General features: G+C 45.9%; 1 protein-coding gene across 1 annotated transcript; it reads right to left on the bottom strand.

Moving 5' to 3' along the window:
* Window positions 1-3475: 3475 nt before the first annotated feature.
* Window positions 3476-6666, bottom strand: kctd12b (potassium channel tetramerisation domain containing 12b). The gene has a single exon (XM_041848420.2). The coding sequence runs from the start codon at window positions 5741-5743 to the stop codon at window positions 4892-4894; it is 852 nt and encodes a 283-aa protein (XP_041704354.1). The 5' UTR covers window positions 5744-6666; the 3' UTR covers window positions 3476-4891.
* Between the last annotated feature and the right edge of the window lie 13550 nt (window positions 6667-20216).

The raw sequence follows: 20216 nt of genomic DNA, 5'->3' as shown, positions 1-20216 counted from the left end.
ACTACATTGACTACTTTTCTCTGATCCTATGGCAAAGATCAGAGACTTTGTTTTCTCTGTTTCAATGACAAAGATCAAATACTTAGTTTTCTCTGTTTCAATGGCAAAGATCAGACTTAGTTTTCTCTGTTTTGATGGAAACCAGTGTTCCCTGTTTGTGGTCTACCTGACCTGGCTGTCACTCAACAACAACTATGTTTATTAATGTCTTGTGTCTGACTGATACTAGGTTGCTACAGTATACTCAGGTCTAATTAATGGATTAGAGGCAGAGACACACAGAGGTTCTGTAATCTGCTTTGACAGAGCCACTTACCTACCGTTGCTATTCCAGATCCGCTCTGTCACTGACTCTGGCATGCCTTTCACTACGAGAGAGTGAGTGAGAACGATAGATAGAGAGAGAGAGAGAGGGTAGAGAGAGAGGCCAGCCTTTCATTACAAGAGTGAGAGTGAGAACGATACATAGAGAGAGAGAGGGTAGAGAGAGAGGCCAGCCTTTCATTACGAGAGAGAGAGTGAGAACGATAGATAGAGAGAGGGGGGGAGAGGAAGGCCTGCCTTTCACTACGAGAGAGTGAGAACGATAGATGGAGAGAGAGAGGGTGGAGAGAGGCCAGCCTTTCACTACGAGAGAGTGAGAACGATAGATGGAGAGAGAGAGGGTGGAGAGAGGCCTGCCTTTCACTACGAGAGAGTGAGAACGATAGATGGAGAGAGAGAGGGTGGAGAGAGGCCAGCCTTTCACTACGAGAGAGTGAGTGACAACGATAGATAGAGAGAGAGGGTAGAGAGAGAGAGGCCAGCCTTTCATTATGAGAGAGAGTGAGAACGATACATAGAGAGAGAGAGGGTAGAGAGAGAGGCCAGCCTTTCACTACGAGAGAGAGAGTGAAAACGATAGATAGAGAGAGGGTAGAGAGGGAGGCCAGCCTTTCACTACGAGAGAGAGAGAGTGAAAACGATAGAGAGAGAGAGAGGGTAGAGAGAGAGAGGCCAGCCTTTCATTACGAGAGAGAGAGTGAAAATGATAGATAGAGAGAGAGGGTAAAGAGTGAGTCCAGCCTTTCATTATGAGAGAGAGAGTGAAAACGATAGATAGAGAGAGAGGGTAGAGAGAGAGGCCAGCCTTTCACTACGAGATCCCAGTGAGAACCCACTGAAGAAAAAGAGAGAGATTGAGGTGGAGAGAGAGACACAGAGACACAGAGACACAGAGAGAGACTGAGAGAGGTGGAAAGCCTAGGAAGTATACAGTTACATTTATTGGCTTGTGGTGTCTTCAGTAAAAACATTTGAAAGGGTTTACTTGTGAAATATTTGTATGTTCTTTTAACACTTTTAGGTTACAATAATAATATCAATGAGAGCGTACACAACTCTCCTGAAGCATGTCACCCTACTTTACCAGGTTAGTTAATAAATAATTCATAATGAACGTACAATGCAACTGTAGTAGAAGATAAATAACACATTTGAATTGACAGATTACATGTTCCTTTTCCCTGCTGTATAACAAAAGGCATCAACTGACACACACCCAAAACTGTTTTGTAGAGGCGCTGACTAACGGAGAGTAAACTAGAAAAAGAAAGAAAGTCTCACACTAATTATGTTCCCAAACATTTAATAGGTATAGCAACCAATGTCTTTCGGAACGCGGTGCCTTCTTCAGGGTGTACTGTATACCTTACTGTATGACAAAGATGTTTTCTCCCTTGCTGTTTGGTCTATGTTTGACTTGTGACATCGACACTGAAGCTGACATTGACATTGACGACTCAGTGGTCCTGTCAACACTGTGCTATCATACTCAAAGTATGTGCTATCATACTCTAGCGATATCTATATATATATATATATGGTCTAAGGCACTGCATCGCAGTGCTAACTGTGCCACTAGAGATCCTGGTTCGAATCCAGGCTCTGTCGCAGCCGGCCGCGACCGGGAGACTCATGGGCGGCGCACAATTGGCCCAGCGTCGTCCAGGGTAGGGGAGGGAATGGCCGGCAGGGATGTAGCTCAGTTGATAGAGCTGTGGGGTTGTGGGATGCAATGCCAGGGTTGTGGGTTCGATTCCCACGGGGGGCCAGTATAAAAAAATTAAAAAATATGTATTCACTAACTGTAAGTCGCTCTGGATAAGAGCGTCTGCTAAATGACTAAAATGTAATGTAAAATGATATCCAAGAAAACATTTATCATCCGTCAGGCTTTCAGAATGTCTTCTTCTCACCTTCACTCAAATTAAAATCACTCTGTCTACCGAACCGTCAAGAAAGTTTCTTGAACAAGAGTTTCACTTTATTAGGGAGAATATTCTGTACTTTACTAGTCATATTACTAGTTGATCCCATTGATTATTACTGGAACAAGATAATTTGTGTTCCTTGGTATTTGGAGATGATTCCAAGCTTTATTTTACCTACTGAGGTACTGTATGTTCAAATTGTGATGCTGTTGTTGATATGCAGACTTGCCCTGAGGGTTTCCCTGAAAATGACCCCTACCACTTAGCCCCTCTTAAACCCTCTTAACCTTTAACCCTTCTTAACCCCTCTTAACCTTTAACCCCTCTGAACATGTAACCCCTCTTAACCTTTAACCCGTCTTAACCCCTCTTAACCTTTAACCCCTCTGAACATGTAACCCCTCTTAACCTTTAACCCCTCTGAACATGTAACCCCTCTTAACCTTTTAACCATTAACACACTTTCTCCTGTTACTCTGGTTACAGTTGCTGTGGTTATAATTACTGTTCAGTCCAACTACAGTCAACTCCTGATATACAACTGTTGTGTCTGTAATGACAACGTCGCATAATCAGTGATTTTGCACTTATAAAGAGGTGTACTTATCAGGAATCGACTGTACTACAACATTCCCTCAAAAATATCCACAATATCCATGTCCTATCCAAAGTCCTGTCCTGTACTGTTGTTTAGCTGCTACAGTTTTGAGGGAATGTCGTTCTTTGGTTGGCTATGGCGTAATCCTTTCTCCTTCTCATGGGTATACACATTACAGTCAATGAGAGCCATCATCAAATATGAAAGAGCTTAAAACTGTAATACTGAACTGAATAGAAGAGCTTGGGATAGATGGCTGAATAAAAACACATTCCAATGAGAAAAAGGTTTGTCCTTCATAAATGTAAACCACAGTTTCAGAAGAGGGCTGAGAGCCAAAAGCTGTGGGCATTCACTAACTATCTTATCCCTGTAAAATGTTCTTGTTTGAAGAAAGTAAAAACAGAGAGGCGGTATAAAAACCAAGATGAAAGGAGGAAGAAGAGGAGGAGGAAGAGGAGGACGAGGAGGAGTATTCTCTATGTAGTGCACTACTTTTGACCATGGCCTGCATAGGGCTTTGGTCAAAAGTAGTGCACTACATAGAGGATAGGGTGCCATTTCAGACAAACCCTCACACTTTATCAGGCATTCTGTACTAAAACCCCTCTGTTTTTTCTCCTCTAATACACAACTTGATATTTTTGTATTTTCTCGTCCTTTTTTCCTTGTTTGTTAGTTTTGACTCTCGGACAAGACTAGTGTTGTTTTTCCGGCATTAGGAATCCTCTCTAGAATGCAAAGAACTGGGTTGCCCTGAAGAAGACGTACATAAACAGCATGAGAGGATGTTGTTGGTCCATATAGGCTCTCTTTTCCCTTATAAGGAGTTCAATGTGCTTTTTGCTTTTTGTGTTAGCTAGTTGTCTTTACAAGCAGAGACCTAAAAGCTGATACATTATTATCTTTCCAAGAAATTGGGAGAAAAATATGATAATTCATTTGAATAGTAAAACTGAACGGCCCCTTTTCCAACAGTCTGGTCTCACAGACATATCACAATGGAAATAAGAAGGGGTGAAGGAGGAATGAACGGCCCCTTTCCCAAAAGTCTGCTCTCACGGACATATCACAATGGAAATAAGAAGGGGTGAAGGAGGAATGGAAATGAAAGACTTTCATTTTGTGTAACACTTTGCTCTTGCTTGTGCCGGGCTGGCCACGCTCTCTCATTCCTCTAGGCTTCTTAGATGTCCAATTATTTGGCCATTTTACGTTCAGAGGAGTAGGAGGGAGAAGAGAAGAGTCTGATCTGCTGGAGTAAGATTCAGAACAAAATAGTACCGACCAGGGGCTACTTCAATCTAAGCCCTTTTTCCAACAGGCACCTACAGCCTGCTCTCTGAGTTCTACAATTAGTTAAATACAGACCAGGCAGGGCCTGAACTGGACTAAATAAGCTATTTTACACAGCATTGTGCTTCACCAAGGCAGATACTATATACAGGAGGAGGGGACAGTACATGGAGGGTGGAGGGGGAGGCAGTCTCTGTAGGATGGTTGGGGGGGGGGCTGTGGTTGGGTCTCTGGGGCTTGGAGCGGGGGCTTGAGGGGGCGATGGTCGGGTTATAGCTGGATCAGGAGAGGACAGCAGAGGCGGTAAGGAGAGAAGCTGATGGGTCAGAACGAAATATGGAGAGGGGGGCGGCTGGTTGGAAGCAGGAGGGCTTGAGGCAGGGGGCCGGGGTTGACGGGGCCTGGGGACCATGGGGCTGGGGGCCAGGGGGGCTTGAGGCAGGGGGCTCATGGGACTGGGGGCCAGGGGGGCTTGAGGCAGGAATCCAAGTGCTGGAGGCTGGGAGAGTGGGGGGGCACATGGAGGTTGGAGGTTGGGGGCCAAGGGCTGGAGGCTAGGGAGCACTAGGGGGTTCAAAGAGCCAGAGGGGCAGGGGCTGGAGGCTGGGGTCCAGGAGACAAGGGGACCCAGGGCTGGATCCAGGGAGGCAAGGGGACCCAGGGCTGGATCCAGGTGGGCAAGGGTAGAGGAGGCTGGAGGCTGGGGAGCACTAGGGGGCCCGGGGACCAGGTGCTGATGATGGTCTCACTCACGGTAGAACACGTATTCAGTGTAGCTGGTCCAGATCTTGTCGTCCGTCAGCTCGTGAGCGAAGGCGCAGGTCCCCGTGGAGTTACAGGCCACCATGTGAAACCCGGCGTCCGCCAGCTTGTCAAAGGCCTGCTCCAGGAAGGTGAATTTTAGGTAGTAGCGTGACGTGTAGCGCTCCGGGGGTCGGTCCGGGTCCCGGCTCTCGTTCAGCGTCTCCCCAAACACCTCTTTAGCCAGCAACGTCTTGCCACAGACCATAATGCGAGCAACACGTCTGAACTTGGCATCGGTCTGGCTGTCGCGCCCCAAAGTATAGGAGCCGCGATAACCGATGGTGATGAATCCTGAGCGTTTACCGTCTCCGCTGGGGATCAGACTGGCGCAGGCGGCAGTGCCCAGCGAGGCCAGGTTGCGCCCGGTGTCGATGCCCGGCGAGGAGTCCTCCGGGTCGCTCTGACACCCCTCGTCGCCCATTGAGTTCTGCTTGCTGAGTTTGGGCGCCAGGATCTTTACAAGCTCAGGGAGGTTGAAGAACTCAGCCTCCCGCTGCAGGCGACCCCGCTCTGGGAAGTGGTCTGGGAGCACCAGCTGCTGGTCTCTCATATAGTCCAGAATATACCGGAACAGGAAACCATCACGGTCCACAAAGAAACGGCCCTTGGTGTCCCTCGCCAGCCCTTTGGTGGTTTTCCTGCTAAACATCTCCCACAGGAGAGAGTCTGGTACGCTGATGAGGGTTGAGTAGCGGGTGATGTACACCTGGCCACCCACGTTCAGCTCTACTATCTCAGGGAAGATGACTTCCTCCCCTATGGGAATGCCGGGGGTGTTATCTGGCAGAGCCATGGCTGTTGTCCTTCTGTCGTTTTGTCACACAGAGAACTCTGCTCACACTGCAACCCTACTCCTACTGTCACCTTGCTAGTGAGTAGTGAGGTGGGGAGATGTTTCCACTTTACAGCCTACAACTGTACACAGCAGCTCAGAATAGGGTTACTTGCGTTCATATGAATTACATTTGAATTTTTAAAAAAATATTGAGGTTTCTGTTGTCAAAATTAACAAAAGGGTATTTCTGAAACCCTATACAGGTGATCAGCGTAGGGTCTATCCCAACAGGCCTTTATCTGTTAAACGGGGCTTAACTACAGCAGCGCAAAGCAATCAACTAAACTGCAGTTATATCATCCCAGGCCGTTAATTGCGAAATAGAGAGCACGAAGACATCTATTCTAACTAAAGGGATAGTTTCTGGTAGCTAAAACATAGCACATAACTTGCGCAGACAGTGGGTAATAAACATTGTGTCCATGTCCTTTACACGTAAACCAATGGAATATCCTGAATATTGCAGCCGAGGATTGAAACAAAATAGCCTACCAAAATCTATTTCGGGTAAAAATCCGTTCACTTATGCATTTCTCAATGACCCGCTCTATAGATGGAGAACAGTCCGGAATGGATAATAGCTCACAGCCGTCCGTGATGGTTTCCTCTTATTTATCTCGATTATCTTGACGCAAAAACACACAAGGTGGAACTTCAGTACAATCCATAGTTGGAGGTGTCGGTTGGTGTGCCGATCAGGAATAGCCAATAAAGGAAGCAGATTTCCCAGACGAAATGCGAGCTAGAGCCGTGAACAAAAACACCTCTACTCGTGCCATCGCCGATGGGACGATTCCACGACGCTGTCTGTCTTCGTTCGGTCGGTAGGTTTTCTCCTCCCGTAGTAATAGCCACTCTCTTATGCCATCCCGGTGAGCTCTGCTGCTACAAAAAGTACCGTAAATAATCAGCCCCGTTAAACCCCACCTACCTGCCCGAGTGTTTATATTATGCAAAACTAACAGTTTCACTTACAGCTATAAACACAGAGGCAGGGCTTTGATTGGTTAGATTATTCACCAAAGGGAATTATGGAGATGTTTCATAATTTGGTGTCATGTCATTGCTGTCATGAGCCATATAGCAAAGCAATTGAGATGTCAATTTGATTTGCAATGTCAATTTCAATTCATGCGTCCTTGTTTTGAACATTAACTGTGAATATAGTAAACAGGGGTGTAAATGACCAAATATAATTATAATTAACATTTTAACGGTCCTTATAATAAAACTCAGGTCCCTATAATAAAACAGATAACAACAGCGACACCTAGCGGAGAGAACTTCAACTACAATAATGGCAAATACCCAAGATTAAACACAAAACACTTAGCACTCATTAAAAACGTTACATATAATTTCAATTCCAAATAAAAAAAGAATAATTTCTAAATTGCATTGTAATCAACATCACTTTATTGGTCAGTTGCACACAAAGTCCAACCGGCGCAGGGGGCTGCCACATTGGGTGCCCGGGGAGCAGTTGTTGTGGGGGGTTAAGTGCCTTGCTCAAGGGCACAACGGCAGGCAATGGCATCTAGGATTTGATACCAGCAACCCTCTGGTTGCCAGCTCACTTCCCGCCAGACTTTTCCCGTCAGACCCAGGATTAGAACAGGCAACCCTCCTATTGTTGGCTCGCCTCTCTAACCACTGGGCTACCTGCCACCCTAGCGGTTAGAGCAACACAAACTTTGAGCCACATCCAGATGCCTTGTGTATAAGATATTTGATTTGCAATGCATATTGCACCTTAGAATAAACTGCTGGTCAATAAGATGTTGTCTGGTTGATGATTAATGCACTCTGTTAGAGCAGGGAGTATTCCAATCACTTCTACAGAGGTTCCTCCTGACACACCAGTGTTCCAGCTCCTACAGGAGTCCTCCTGACACACCAGTGTTCCAGCTCCTACAGAGGTCCCTCCTGACACACCAGTGTTCCAGCTCCTACAGAGGTCCCTCCTGACACACCAGTGTTCCAGCTCCTACAGAGGTCCCTCCTGACACACCAGTGTTCCAGCTCCTACAGAGGTCCCTCCTGACACACCAGTGTTCCAGCTCCTACAGAGGTCCCTCCTGACACACCAGTGTTCCAGCTCCTACAGAGGTCCCTCCTGACACACCAGTGTTCCAGCTCCTACAGAGGTCCCCTCCTGACACACCAGTGTTCCAGCTCCTACAGAGGTCCCTCCTGACACACCAGTGTTCCAGCTCCTACAGAGGTCCCTCCTGACACACCAGTGTTCCAGCTCCTACAGAGGTCCCTCCTGACACACCAGTGTTCCAACTCCTACAGAGGTCCCTCCTGACACACCAGTGTTCCAGCTCCTACAGAGGTCCCTCCTGACACACCAGTGTTCCAGCTCCTACAGGAGTCCGGATAAAGCAAAGCAGTGCAATAAAAACAACAACAACACAGAGTTACATATGGAATAAACAAAACGTACAGTCAACAACACAATAGTAAATCTATATACAGTGGGGGGAAAAAAGTATTTAGTCAGCCACCAATTGTGCAAGTTCTCCCACTTAAAAAGCTGAGAGAGGCCTGTAATTTTCATCATAGGTACACGTCAACTATGACAGACAAATTGAGAATTTTTTTTCCTGAAAATCACATTGTAGGATTTTTTATGAATTTATTTGCAAATTATGGTGGAAAATAAGTATTTGGTCACCTATAAACAAGCAAGATTTCTGGCTCTCACAGACCTGTAACTTCTTCTTTAAGAGGCTCCTCTGTCCTCCACTCGTTACCTGTATTAATGGCATCTGTTAGAACTTGTTATCAGTATAAAAGACACCTGTCCACAACCTCAAACAGTCACACTCCAAACTCCACTATGGCCAAGACCAAAGAGCTGTCAAAGGACACCAGAAACAAAATTGTAGACCTGCACCAGGCTGGGAAGACTGAATCTGCAATAGGTAAGCAGCTTGGTTTGAAGAAATCAACTGTGGGAGCAATTATTAGGAAATGGAAGACATACAAGACCACTGATAATCTCCCTCGATCTGGGGCTCCACGCAAGATCTCACCCCGTGGGGTCAAAATGATCACAAGAACAGTGAGCAAAAATCCCAGAACCACACGGGGGGACCTAGTGAATGACCTGCAGAGAGCTGGGACCAAAGTAACAAAGCCTACCATCAGTAACACACTACGCCGCCAGGGACTCAAATCCTGCAGTGCAAGACGTGTCCCCTTGCTTTTGCCAGTAAATGTCCAGGCCCGTCTGAAGTTTGCTAGAGTGCATTTGGATGATCCAGAAGAGGATTGGGAGAATGTCATATGGTCAGATGAAACCAAAATATAACTTTTTGGTAAAAACTCAACTCGTCGTGTTTGGAGGACAAAGAATGCTGAGTTGCATCCAAAGAACACCATACCTACTGTGAAGCATGGGGGTGGAAACATCATGCTTTGGGGCTGTTTTTCTGCAAAGGGACCAGGACGACTGATCCGTGTAAAGGAAAGAATGAATGGGGCCATGTATTGTGAGATTTTGAGTGAAAACCTCCTTCCATCAGCAAGGGCATTGAAGATGAAACGTGGCTGGGTCTTTCAGCATGACAATGATCCCAAACACACCGCCCGGGCAACGAAGGAGTGGCTTCGTAAGAAGCATTTCAAGGTCCTGGAGTGGCCTAGCCAGTCTCCTGATCTCAACCCCATAGAAAATCTTTGGAGGGAGATGAAAGTCCTTGTTGCCCAGCGACAGCCCCAAAACATCACTGCTCTAGAGGAGATCTGCATTGAGGAATGGGCCAAAATACCAGCAACAGTGTGTGAAAACCTTGTGAAGACTTACAGAAAACGTTTGACCTGTGTCATTTCCAACAAAGGGTATATAACAAAGTATTGAGAAACTTTTGTTATTGACCAAATACTTATTTTCCACCATAATTTGCATATAAATTCATTAAAATCCTACAATGTGATTTCCTAGATGTTTTTTTCTCATTTTGTCTGTCATAGTTGACGTGTACCTATGATGAAAATTACAGGCCTCTCTCATCTTTTTAAGTGGGAGAACTTACACAATTGGTGGCTGACTAAATACTTTTTTTCCCCACTGTACAGTGTGTGCAAATGTAGTAAGTTATGGAGGTAAGGCAATAAATAGGCCATAGTGCAAAGTAATTACAATTTAGTATTAACACTGGAGTGATAGATGTGCAGAAGATGATGTGCAAATAGAGATATTGGGGTGCAAATCAGCAAAATAAATAACAATATGGGGATGAGGTAGTTGGGTGGGCTAATTTCAGAATGGCTGTGTACAGGTGCAGTGATCGGTAAGCTGCTCTGACAACTGACGCTTAAAGTTAGTGAGGGAGATAAGAGTCTCCAGCTTCAGAGATCTTTGCAGTTCGTTCCAGTCATTGGCAGCAGAGAACTGGAAGGAATGGCGGCCAAAGGAGGTGTTGGCTTTGGGGATGACCAGTGAGATATACCTGCTGGAGCGCAGACTACGGGTGGGTGTTGCTATGGTGACCAGTGAGCTAAGATAAGATGGGGATTTGCCTAGCAGTGATTTATAGATGACCTGGAGCCAGTGGGTTTGGCGACGAATATGTAGTGAGGGCCAGCCAACAAGAGCGTACAGGTCACAATGGTGGGTAGTATATGGGGCTTTGGTGACAAAACGGATGGCACTGTGATAGACTGCATCCAATTAGTGATAGACTGCATCCAATTAGCTGAGTAGAGTGTTGGAAGCTATTTTGTAAATTACATCACCTAAGTCAAGGATCGGTAGGATAGTCAGTTTTACGAGGGCATGTTTAGCAGCATGAGTGAAGGAGACTTTGTTGCGAAATAGGAAGCCAATTCTAGATTTCACTTTGGATTGGACATGCTTACTGTGAGTCTGGAAGGAGAGTTTACAGTCTAACCAGACACTTAGGTATTTGAAGTTGTCCACATATTCTAAGTCAGACCCGCCGAGAGTAGTGATTCTGGTCGGGTGGGCGGGTGCCAGCAGCGTTCGATTGAAGAGCATGCATTTAGTTTTACTAGCGTTTAAGAGCAGTTGGAGGCTACGGAAGGAGTGTTGTATGGCATTGAAGTTCGTTTGGAGGTTTGTTAACACAGTATCCAATGAAGGGCCAGATGTATACAAAATGGTGTCGTCTGCGTAGAGGTGGATCTGAGAGTCACCAGCAGCAAGAGCAACATCATTGATATACACAGAGAATAGAGACGGCCCGAGAATTGAACCCTGTGGCACCCCCATAGAGACTGCCATAGGTCCAGACAACAGGCCCTCCAATTTGACACATTGAACTATCTGAGAAGTAGTTGGTGAACCAGGCGAGGCAGTCATTTGAGAAACCAAGGCTATTTAGTCTGCCAATAAGAATGCGGTGATTGACAGAGTCAAAAGCCTTGGCCAGGTCGATGAAGACGGCTGCACAGTACTGTCTTTTATCGAACGCGATTATTATATCATTTAGGACCTTGAGCGTGGCTGAGGTGGACCCATGACCAGCTCAGAAACAAGATTGCATAGCGGAGAAGGTACGGTGGGATTCGAAATGGTCGGTGATCTGTTTGATAACTTGGCTTTCAAATACTTTCAAAAGGCAGGGCAGGATGGATATAGGTCTGTAACAGTTTGGATCTAGAGTGTCACCCCCTTTGAAGAGGGGGATGACTGCGGCAGCTTTCCAATCTCTGGGGATCTCAGACGATACGAAAGAGAGGTTGAACAGGCTAGTAATAGGGGTTGCGACAATTTCGGCGGCTAATTTTAGAAAGAAAGGGTCCAGATTGTCTAGCCCAGCTGATTAACTGCTTTCCTAACTGATTGTGTATATTTGTTCCTGACTTCCCTGAAAAGTTGCATATCGCGGGGGCTGTTCGATGCTAATGCAGTACGCCACAGGATGTTTTTGTGCTGGTCAAGGGCAGTCAAGTCTTTGGTGAACCAGGGGCTATATCTGTTCTTAGTTCTGAATTTTTTTAATGAGGCATGCTTATTTAAGATGGAGAGGAAAGCACTTTTGAAGAACATCCAGGCATCCTCTACTGACGGAATGAGGTCAATATCCATCCAGGATACCCGGGCCAGGTCAATTAGAAAGGCCTGCTCGCTGAAGTGTTTTAGGGAGCATTTGACAATGATGAGGGGTGGTCGTTTGACCGCAGATCCATTACGGACGCAGGCAATGAGAGAGTGATCACTGAGATCCTGGTTGAAGACAGCGGAGGTGTATTTAGAGGGTAAATTAGTCAGGATGATATCTATGAGGGTGCCCATGTTTACGGATTTAGGGTTGTACCTGGTAGGTTCCTTGATCATTTGTGTGAGATTGAGGGCATCTAGTTTAGATTGTAGGACGGCCAGGGTGTTAAGCATATCCCAGTTTAGGTCACCAAGCAGTACGAATTCTGAGGATAGATGGAGGGCAATCAATTCACATATGGTGTTTAGGGCACAACTGGGGGCATTGGCTCTCTCTCTCTCTCTCTCTCTCTCTCTCTCTCTCTCTCTCTCTCTCTCTCTCTCTCTCTCTCTCTCTCTCTCTCTCTCTCTCTCTCTCTCTCTCTCTCTCTCTCTCTCTCTCTCTCTCTCTCTCTCTCTCTCTCTCTCTCTCTCTCTCTCTCTCTCTCTCTCTCTCTCTCTCTCTCTCTTCTCTCTCTCTCTCTCTCTCTCTCTCTCTCTCTCTCTCTCTCTCCTCTCTCTCTCTCTCTCTCTCTCTCTCTCTCTCTCTCTCTCTCTCTCTCTCTCTCTCTCTCTCTCTCTCTCTCTCTCTCTCTCTCTCTCTCTCTCTCTCTCTCACACACACACACACACAGTCCCTGTCTGACTCATTGGTTCTCTCACCAATCTGTTCCCTGATTTCCCTGAGGACCTCTCTCATTGGTTCCAATACGGTCCCTGTCCCTCAACACCTAGATCTGCCCATTGTTAAAGTGTGTGCGTGTCAGTGGGTATAGTCTAATGTAGCCTGCTATCTATATATAGTCTAATGTAGCCTGCTATCTATATACAGTTGAAGTCGGAAGTTTACATACACTTAGGTTCGAGTCATTAAAACTGTTTTTCAACCACTCCACAAATCTCATTTTCAGCTTAATATTGCAGATAGATTGTAACTTCCATCAATGTCATTGTCTGCATCACTTCCAATCCCCCATGTTTTTTTATATATATACTCCCCTTTATTACTTTTCAACCCCGCCATCGTTTCCCTACTTGGGGTAAATTAGTGAACAACAATGCCCAGGCCTCTACTTCCAGCCTATACTTACTATCTACACCTTATGGACACAGTCAATTTTACAATAATTCTATTTTATTTGTTTTTGCTCCTGAACTTCTTCTACTCTCAATCTCTCCGATCATTTTCATGATGTCCATCCGGTTTGCTTCTATATGCCATATCTTTCTAACTGTGCTCTTTCCCAAAAGCTCCCAACATGCAACCTATATACTTATTATGGACACAATATGCTTACATTATTAGTTATCTTGATATTATTTGTTGTTATTTGTTATTAGTCCCATCCTTCAACTCCATTCAATACCTCCCATCTATCTCTTAACACCACCATTTAGGATTTCTATTTGCCATATATATTTCAACCGTACTGTGATGTTTTACAAAAGTTCTGAATCTTTCTATTCTCATTGCTTCTACAGATTGTGAATTAAAAATAAACATTTTTGCTAAAAGTATTATTATATTATTGATCGATTGACTATGACTTTTCAGATCACCCAGTAATGCTATCTGCAAGGTTCACAAATGTCTTGTTAACAAACGATAGTTTTGGCAAGTCGGTTAGGACATCTACTTTGTGCATGACACAAGTAATTTTTCCAACAATTGTTTACAGACAGATTATTTCACTTATAATTCACTGTATCACAATTCCAGTGGGTCAGAAGTTTACATACACTAAGTTGACTGTGCCTTTAAACAGCTTGGAAAATTCCAGAAAATGATGTCATGGCTTTAGAAGCTTCTGATAAGCTAATTGACATCATTTGAGTCAATTGGAGGTGTACCCGTGGATGTATTTCAAGGCCTACCTTCAAACTCAGTGCCTCTTTGCTTGACATCATGGGAAAATCAAAAGAAATCAGCCAAGACCTCAGAAAAAAATTTGTAGACCTCCACAAGTCTGGTTCATCCTTGGGAGTAATGAAGGTACCACGTTCATCTGTACAAACAATAGTATGCAAGTATAAACACCATGGGACGATGCAGCCGTCATACCGCTCAGGAAGGAGACGCGTTCTGTCTTATAGTATGCAAGTATAAACACCATGGGACGATGCAGCCGTCATACCGCTCAGGAAGGAGACGCGTTCACGTACTTTGGTGCGAAAAGTGCAAATCAATCCCAGAACAACAGCAAAGCCTGCCCTGCCGGAAGCTGAGTCCCCGGTTTGTGGGGCCCTTCAAGGTCCTCCGGAAGGTCAACGAGGTAACATACCGTTTACAACCCCCCACCAACTACAAGATCTCACCCTCTGTTCATGTTTCCCTCCTCAGGCCGGTGGTTCCTGGTCCCCTGGTTGATGCCGTCCCCCGCGACACCCCTCCACCTCCCCTGGACATCGATGGGATCCCTGCCTATGCAGTCAGGTCCCTACTGGACTCCCACCGTCATGGGGGTTGGCTTCAGTACCTGGTGGACAGGGAGGGGTATGGTCCAGAGGAGCGGTGTTGGGTCCCGGCAGCCGACATTCTGGACCCCAACATCATCCGGGATTTCCATCTCCACCATCCGGACCAGCCCGCTCCTCACCTTTTGCACCTGCTTCCTGACTCCCGGCATATACGTGACAGAGAGTGGTACTCAGTAATGTGTTGTATTGGATTTGCCCCAAACATAACACTTTGTATTGAGGACAAAAAGTAAATGTTTTGCAGTATTACTTTAGTGCCTTGTTGCAAACAGGATGCATGTTTTGGAATAGTTTTATTCTGTACAAGCTTCCTACTTTTCAATGAGTTTAGTATTGTGGAGTAACTACAATGTTGATCCATTCTGTTTTCTCCTATAACAGCTATTAAACTCTGTAAGTGTTTTAAAGTCACCATCGGCCTCATGGTGAAATCCCTGAGCGGTTTCATTCTTCTCCGGCAACTGAGTTAGGAAGGACGCCTGTATCTTTGTAGTGACTGGGTGTATTGATACACCATCAAAGTGTAACTAATGACTTCACCATGCTCAAAGGGATATTCAATGACTGCTTCGTATATTTTAACCAATCTACTAATAGGTGCCCTTCTTTGCGAGGCATTGGAAAACCTCCCTGGTCTTTGTAGTTGAACACTGCTCGACTGACGGACTTTACAGATAATTGTATGTGTGGGCTACAGAGATGAAGTGGTCATTCAAAAATCATGTTAAACACTATTATTGCACACAGAGTGAGTCCATGCAACTTATTATGTGACTTGTTAAGAACTTCTTTACTCCTGAATTTATTTAGGCTTGCCATGACAAAGGGGTTGAACGCTTATTGACTCAAGACATTTCAGCTTTTCATTTTTTATTAATTAGTACAAATTAATAATTCCACTTTGTAGTGTGTGTGTGTGTGTGTGTGTGTGTAGGCCGGTGACCAAAAAATCTAAATTTAATACATTTTAAATTCAGGCTGTAACACAACAAAATGTGGAAAAGTCAAGCCTTCAGAAAGTATTCACACCCCTTGACTTTCCCACATTTTGTTGGTTACAACTAAACCAGAAATCTGACATTTGTTTGTGCTTTTAGATTGTTGAAAGCATAGTGATAACTCATTGGGAAGTCAACAAACTTTTGGGTGTCTTTTTGTGTGGGTGAATGTAGGTTGTAATCTCATTGATCAACATCTCAACCAAATAATAGCCAATTGTCCACGTTGAAATGACACGGTGTGCACAGTGGGTTAGTCTAGCCAGCTATCTACACCTTGTAGTAATCATGGCTGAATTACGTGCTCAGGGGTCCTGTCTTCCAGGGGGGCCCCCATTGGTTTTGTTAGCCACTCTCACTCAGACATATGAACATGGCATAAGTCATGCCAACATGAAAAAAAACATCTCCATCCCATGGGTAGAATTGCAGGAAATTAGCCATAAAACTGCACATTTTGCATCTCACAGGAGGGAAATTGAACAGTACAGGTGGAATCACATGAGGGAAATTGAATGACATTCTCTCCGTCACATGGCAACATTTGTAGAATTACATGAAATGTGTTATAAACCTGCAACATTTTCTCTACGCCCAATGGCAACATGTGTAGAATTTCAGGAAATTAACTTTACATTTCTAGGAAGGCCAAATTCTAAGAGTAAGTTTCAGGCATTCAGTCAAAATGGAAGAGCAAATATGCAAACATGGTGAAAAAGGGCAGTCGTGTCTATTGACTACTGTAGAGAGAGGGGTCATGTCTATTGACTACTGTAGAGAGAGGGGTCATGTCTATTGACTACTGTAGAGAGAGGGGTCATGTCTATTGACTACTGTAGAGAGAGGGGTCATGTCTATTGACTACTGTAGAGAGAGGGGTCATGTCTATTGACTACTGTAGAGAGAGGGGGTCATGTCTATTGACTACTGTAGAGAGAGGGGTCATGTCTATTGACTACTGTAGAGAGAGGGGTCATGTCTATTGACTACTGTAGAGAGAGGGGTCATGTCTATTGACTACTGTAGAGAGAGGGGTCATGTCTACTGACTACTGTAGAGAGAGGGGTCATGTCTATTGACTACTGTAGAGAGAGGGGTCATGTCTATTGACTACTGTAGAGAGAGGGGTCATGTCTATTGACTACTGTAGAGAGAGGGGTCATGTCTATTGACTACTGTAGAGAGAGGGGGTCATGTCTATTGACTACTGTAGAGAGAGGGGTCATGTCTATTGACTACTGTAGAGAGAGGGGTCATGTCTATTGACTACTGTAGAGAGAGGGGTCATGTCTATTGACTACTGTAGAGAGAGGGGTCATGTCTATTGACTACTGTAGAGAGAGGGGTCATGTCTATTGACTACTGTAGAGAGAGGGGGTCATGTCTATTGACTACTGTAGAGAGAGGGGTCATGTCTATTGACTACTGTAGAGAGAGGGGTCATGTCTACTGACTACTGTAGAGAGAGGGGTCATGTCTACTGACTACTGTAGAGAGAGGGGTCATGTCTATTGACTACTGTAGAGAGAGGGGTCATGTCTATTGACTACTGTAGAGAGAGGGGTCATGTCTATTGACTACTGTAGAGAGAGGGGGTCATGTCTATTGACTACTGTAGAGAGAGGGGTCATGTCTATTGACTACTGTAGAGAGAGGGGTCATGTCTATTGACTACTGTAGAGAGAGGGGTCATGTCTATTGACTACTGTAGAGAGAGGGGTCATGTCTATTGACTACTGTAGAGAGAGGGGTCATGTCTACTGACTACTGTAGAGAGAGGGGTCATGTCTATTGACTACTGTAGAGAGAGGGGTCATGTCTATTGACTACTGCAGTAAGAGAGAGAGAAATAATAGTCATGTCTATAGACTACTGCAGTGAGAGAGAGAGAGAGAGAGAGAGAGAGAGAGAGAGAGAGAGAGAGAGAGAGAGAGAGAGAGAGAGAGAGAGAGAGAGAGAGAGAGAGAGAGAGAGAGAGCGAGTGAGAGTGAGAGAGCGAGAGAGAGAGAGAGAGAGAGAGAGAGAGAGAGAGAGAGAGAGAGAGAGAGAGCGAGAGAGAGAGAGAGAGCGAGTGAGAGTGAGAGTGAGAGAGCGAGAGAGAGAGAGAGAGAGAGAGAGACAAAATGTCAAAGTCATATCTATTCACTACTGCAGTGAGAGAGAGAGAGGAGTCATGTCTATTGACTACAGCAGTAAGAGGGAGAGAGAGAGCCCTGGATGGTTTTCACGGAAGAATACTGTACCGCGTTAGCTAGCTGAATAAACTAAGTTAGAGTATATTCCTAGAAAACATTGAACCGCTGTAGTTTACAACAATTATAATTTCTAAAGTGGAAGTTGGGAGAGTTATATTGGAGTGTTTCAGTGAAACGTAAGTGAGGGAGGCCCCGCTCTCTCGCTTTCCCAGATGCTTAGTTCATTTCATTCCGATCTCCTTTGCATTATTGTAGCCTTTTTCTGTAGCCTGTCAACTATGTGTCTGTTTATCCCTGTTCTCTCCTCTCCGCACAGGCCATACAAACGCTTCACACCACGTGGCTGTTGCCACTCTAATCTGGTGGTCCCTGCGCACACGACCCATGTGGAGTTCCAGGTCTCTGGCAGCCTCTGGAACTGCCGTTCTGTGGCCAACAAGGCAGAGTTCATCTCAGCCTATGCTACCCTCCAGTCCCTCGACTTCTTGGCGCTGACGGAAACATGGATTACCACAGAAAACACTGCTACTCCTACTGCTCTTTCCTCCTCTAACCATGTGTTCTCGCATACCCCAAGAGCATCTGGTCAGCGCGGCGGTGGCACAGGAATCCTCATCTCTCCCAAGTGGACATTCTCTCTTTTTCCCCTGACCCATCTGTCTATCTCCTCATTTGAATTCCATGCTGTCACAGTCACTAGCCCATTCAAGCTTAACATCCTTGTCATTTATTGCCCTCCAGGTTCCCTTGGAGAGTTCATCAATGAGCTTGACAAGTTCCTTTCCTGAGGATGGCTCACCCCTCACAGTTCTGGGTGACTTTAACCTCCCTACGTCTGCCTTTGACTCATTTCTCTCTGCCTCCATCTTTACTAGATGCTGTTCTTCTACTAATCTCACTACAACTCCCCTCCAAGTCTCCGACCACTACTTTGTATCCTTTTCTCTCTCGCTCTCCTCCAACACTACTCACTCTGCCCCTACTCAGATGGTAATGTGCCGTCGCAACCTTCGCTCTCTCTCTCCCGCTACTCTCTCCTGTTCCATCCTATCATCTCTTCCCTCTGCTAAATCCTTCTCCCTCTGATCTCCTGATTCTGCCTCCTCAACCCTCCTCTCCTCCCTTTCTGCATCTTTTGACTCTCTATGTCCCCTATCCTCCCAGCCGGCTCGGTCCTCCCCTCCTGCTCCGTGGCTTGACGGCTCGCAGCTCACAGAAGAGGGCTCCGGGCAGCCGAGCGGAAATGGAGGAAAACTAGACTCCCTGCGGACCTGTCATCTTTTCACTCCCTCCTCTCTACATTCTCTTCCTCTGTTTCCGCTGCTAAAGCCACTTTCTACCACTCTAAATTTCAAGCCTCTGCCTCTAACCCTAGGAAGCTCTTTGCCACCTTCTCCTCCCTGCTGAATCCTCCTCCTCCTCCCTCTCCCTCCTCCCTCTCTGTGGATGACTTCGTCAACCATTTTGAAAAGAAGGTTGACAACATCAGATCCTCATTTATTAAGTCAAATGACACCACTGGTCCTGCTCACACTGCCCTGCCCTACCCTATGCTTTGACTTCTTTCTCCCCTCTCTCTCCAGATGAAATCTTGCGATTTGTGACAGCCGGCCGCCCAACAACCTGCCCGCTTGACCCTATCCCCTCCTCTCTTCTCCAGACCATTTCCGGAGTCCTTCTCCCTTACCTCATCTCGTTCATCAACTCATCCTTGACCGCTGGCCATGTCCCTTCTGTCTTCAAGAGAGCGAGAGTTGCACCCCTCCTCAAAAAACCTACACTCGATCCCTCCGATGTCAACAACTACAGACCAGTATCCCTTCTTTCTTTTCTCTCCAAAACTCTTGAGCGTGCCGTCTCTAGCCAACTCTCCTTCTATCTCGCTCAGAATGACCTTCTTGATCCAAACCAGTCAGGCTTCAAGACTGGTCATACAACTGAGACTGCTCTTCTCTGTGTCACGGAGGCTCTCCGCACTGCTAAAGCTAACTCTCTCTCCTCTGCTATTATCCTTCTAGACCTATCCGCTGCCTTTGATAATGTGAACCATCAGATCCTCCTCTCCACCCTCTCCGAGTTGGGCATCTCCGGCGCTGCTGACTCTTGGATTGCGTCCTACCTGACAGGTCGCTCCTACCAGGTGGCGTGGCAAGAATCTGTCTCCGCACCACTGCTCTCACCACTGGTGTCCCCCAGGGCTCAGTTCTAGGCCCTCTTCTATTCTCTCTATACACCAAGTCATTTGGCTCTGTCATATCCTCACATGGTCTCTCCTATCATTGCTACGCAGACGACACACAATTAATTTTCTCCTTTCTCCTTCTGATAACCAGGTGGCGAATTGCATCTCTGCATGTCTGGCAGACATGTCAGTGTGGATGTCGGATCACCACCTCAAGCTGAACCTCGGCAAGACGGAGCTGCTCTTCCTCCTGGGGAAGGACTGCCCGCTCCATGATCTCGTCATCACGGTTGACAACTCCACTGTGTCCTCCTCCCAGAGTGCAAAGACCCTTGGCGTGACCCTGGACAACACCCTGTCATTCTCCGCTAACATCAAAGCGGTGACCCGATCCTGCAGGTTCATG

This window comes from Coregonus clupeaformis, chromosome 3 (assembly GCF_020615455.1).
Source record: "Coregonus clupeaformis isolate EN_2021a chromosome 3, ASM2061545v1, whole genome shotgun sequence".
Classification (NCBI taxonomy): Eukaryota; Metazoa; Chordata; class Actinopteri; order Salmoniformes; family Salmonidae; genus Coregonus; species Coregonus clupeaformis.
The sequence above is the reverse complement of the archived record's forward strand: the minus strand, read 5'-3'. Positions and strand labels throughout refer to the sequence as shown.

Bases quoted from the DNA above. Each gene is read 5' to 3' on its own strand.
- kctd12b (XM_041848420.2), bottom strand. From the start codon at position 5,743: ATGGCTCTGCCAGATAACACCCCCGGCATTCCCATAGGGGAGGAAGTC.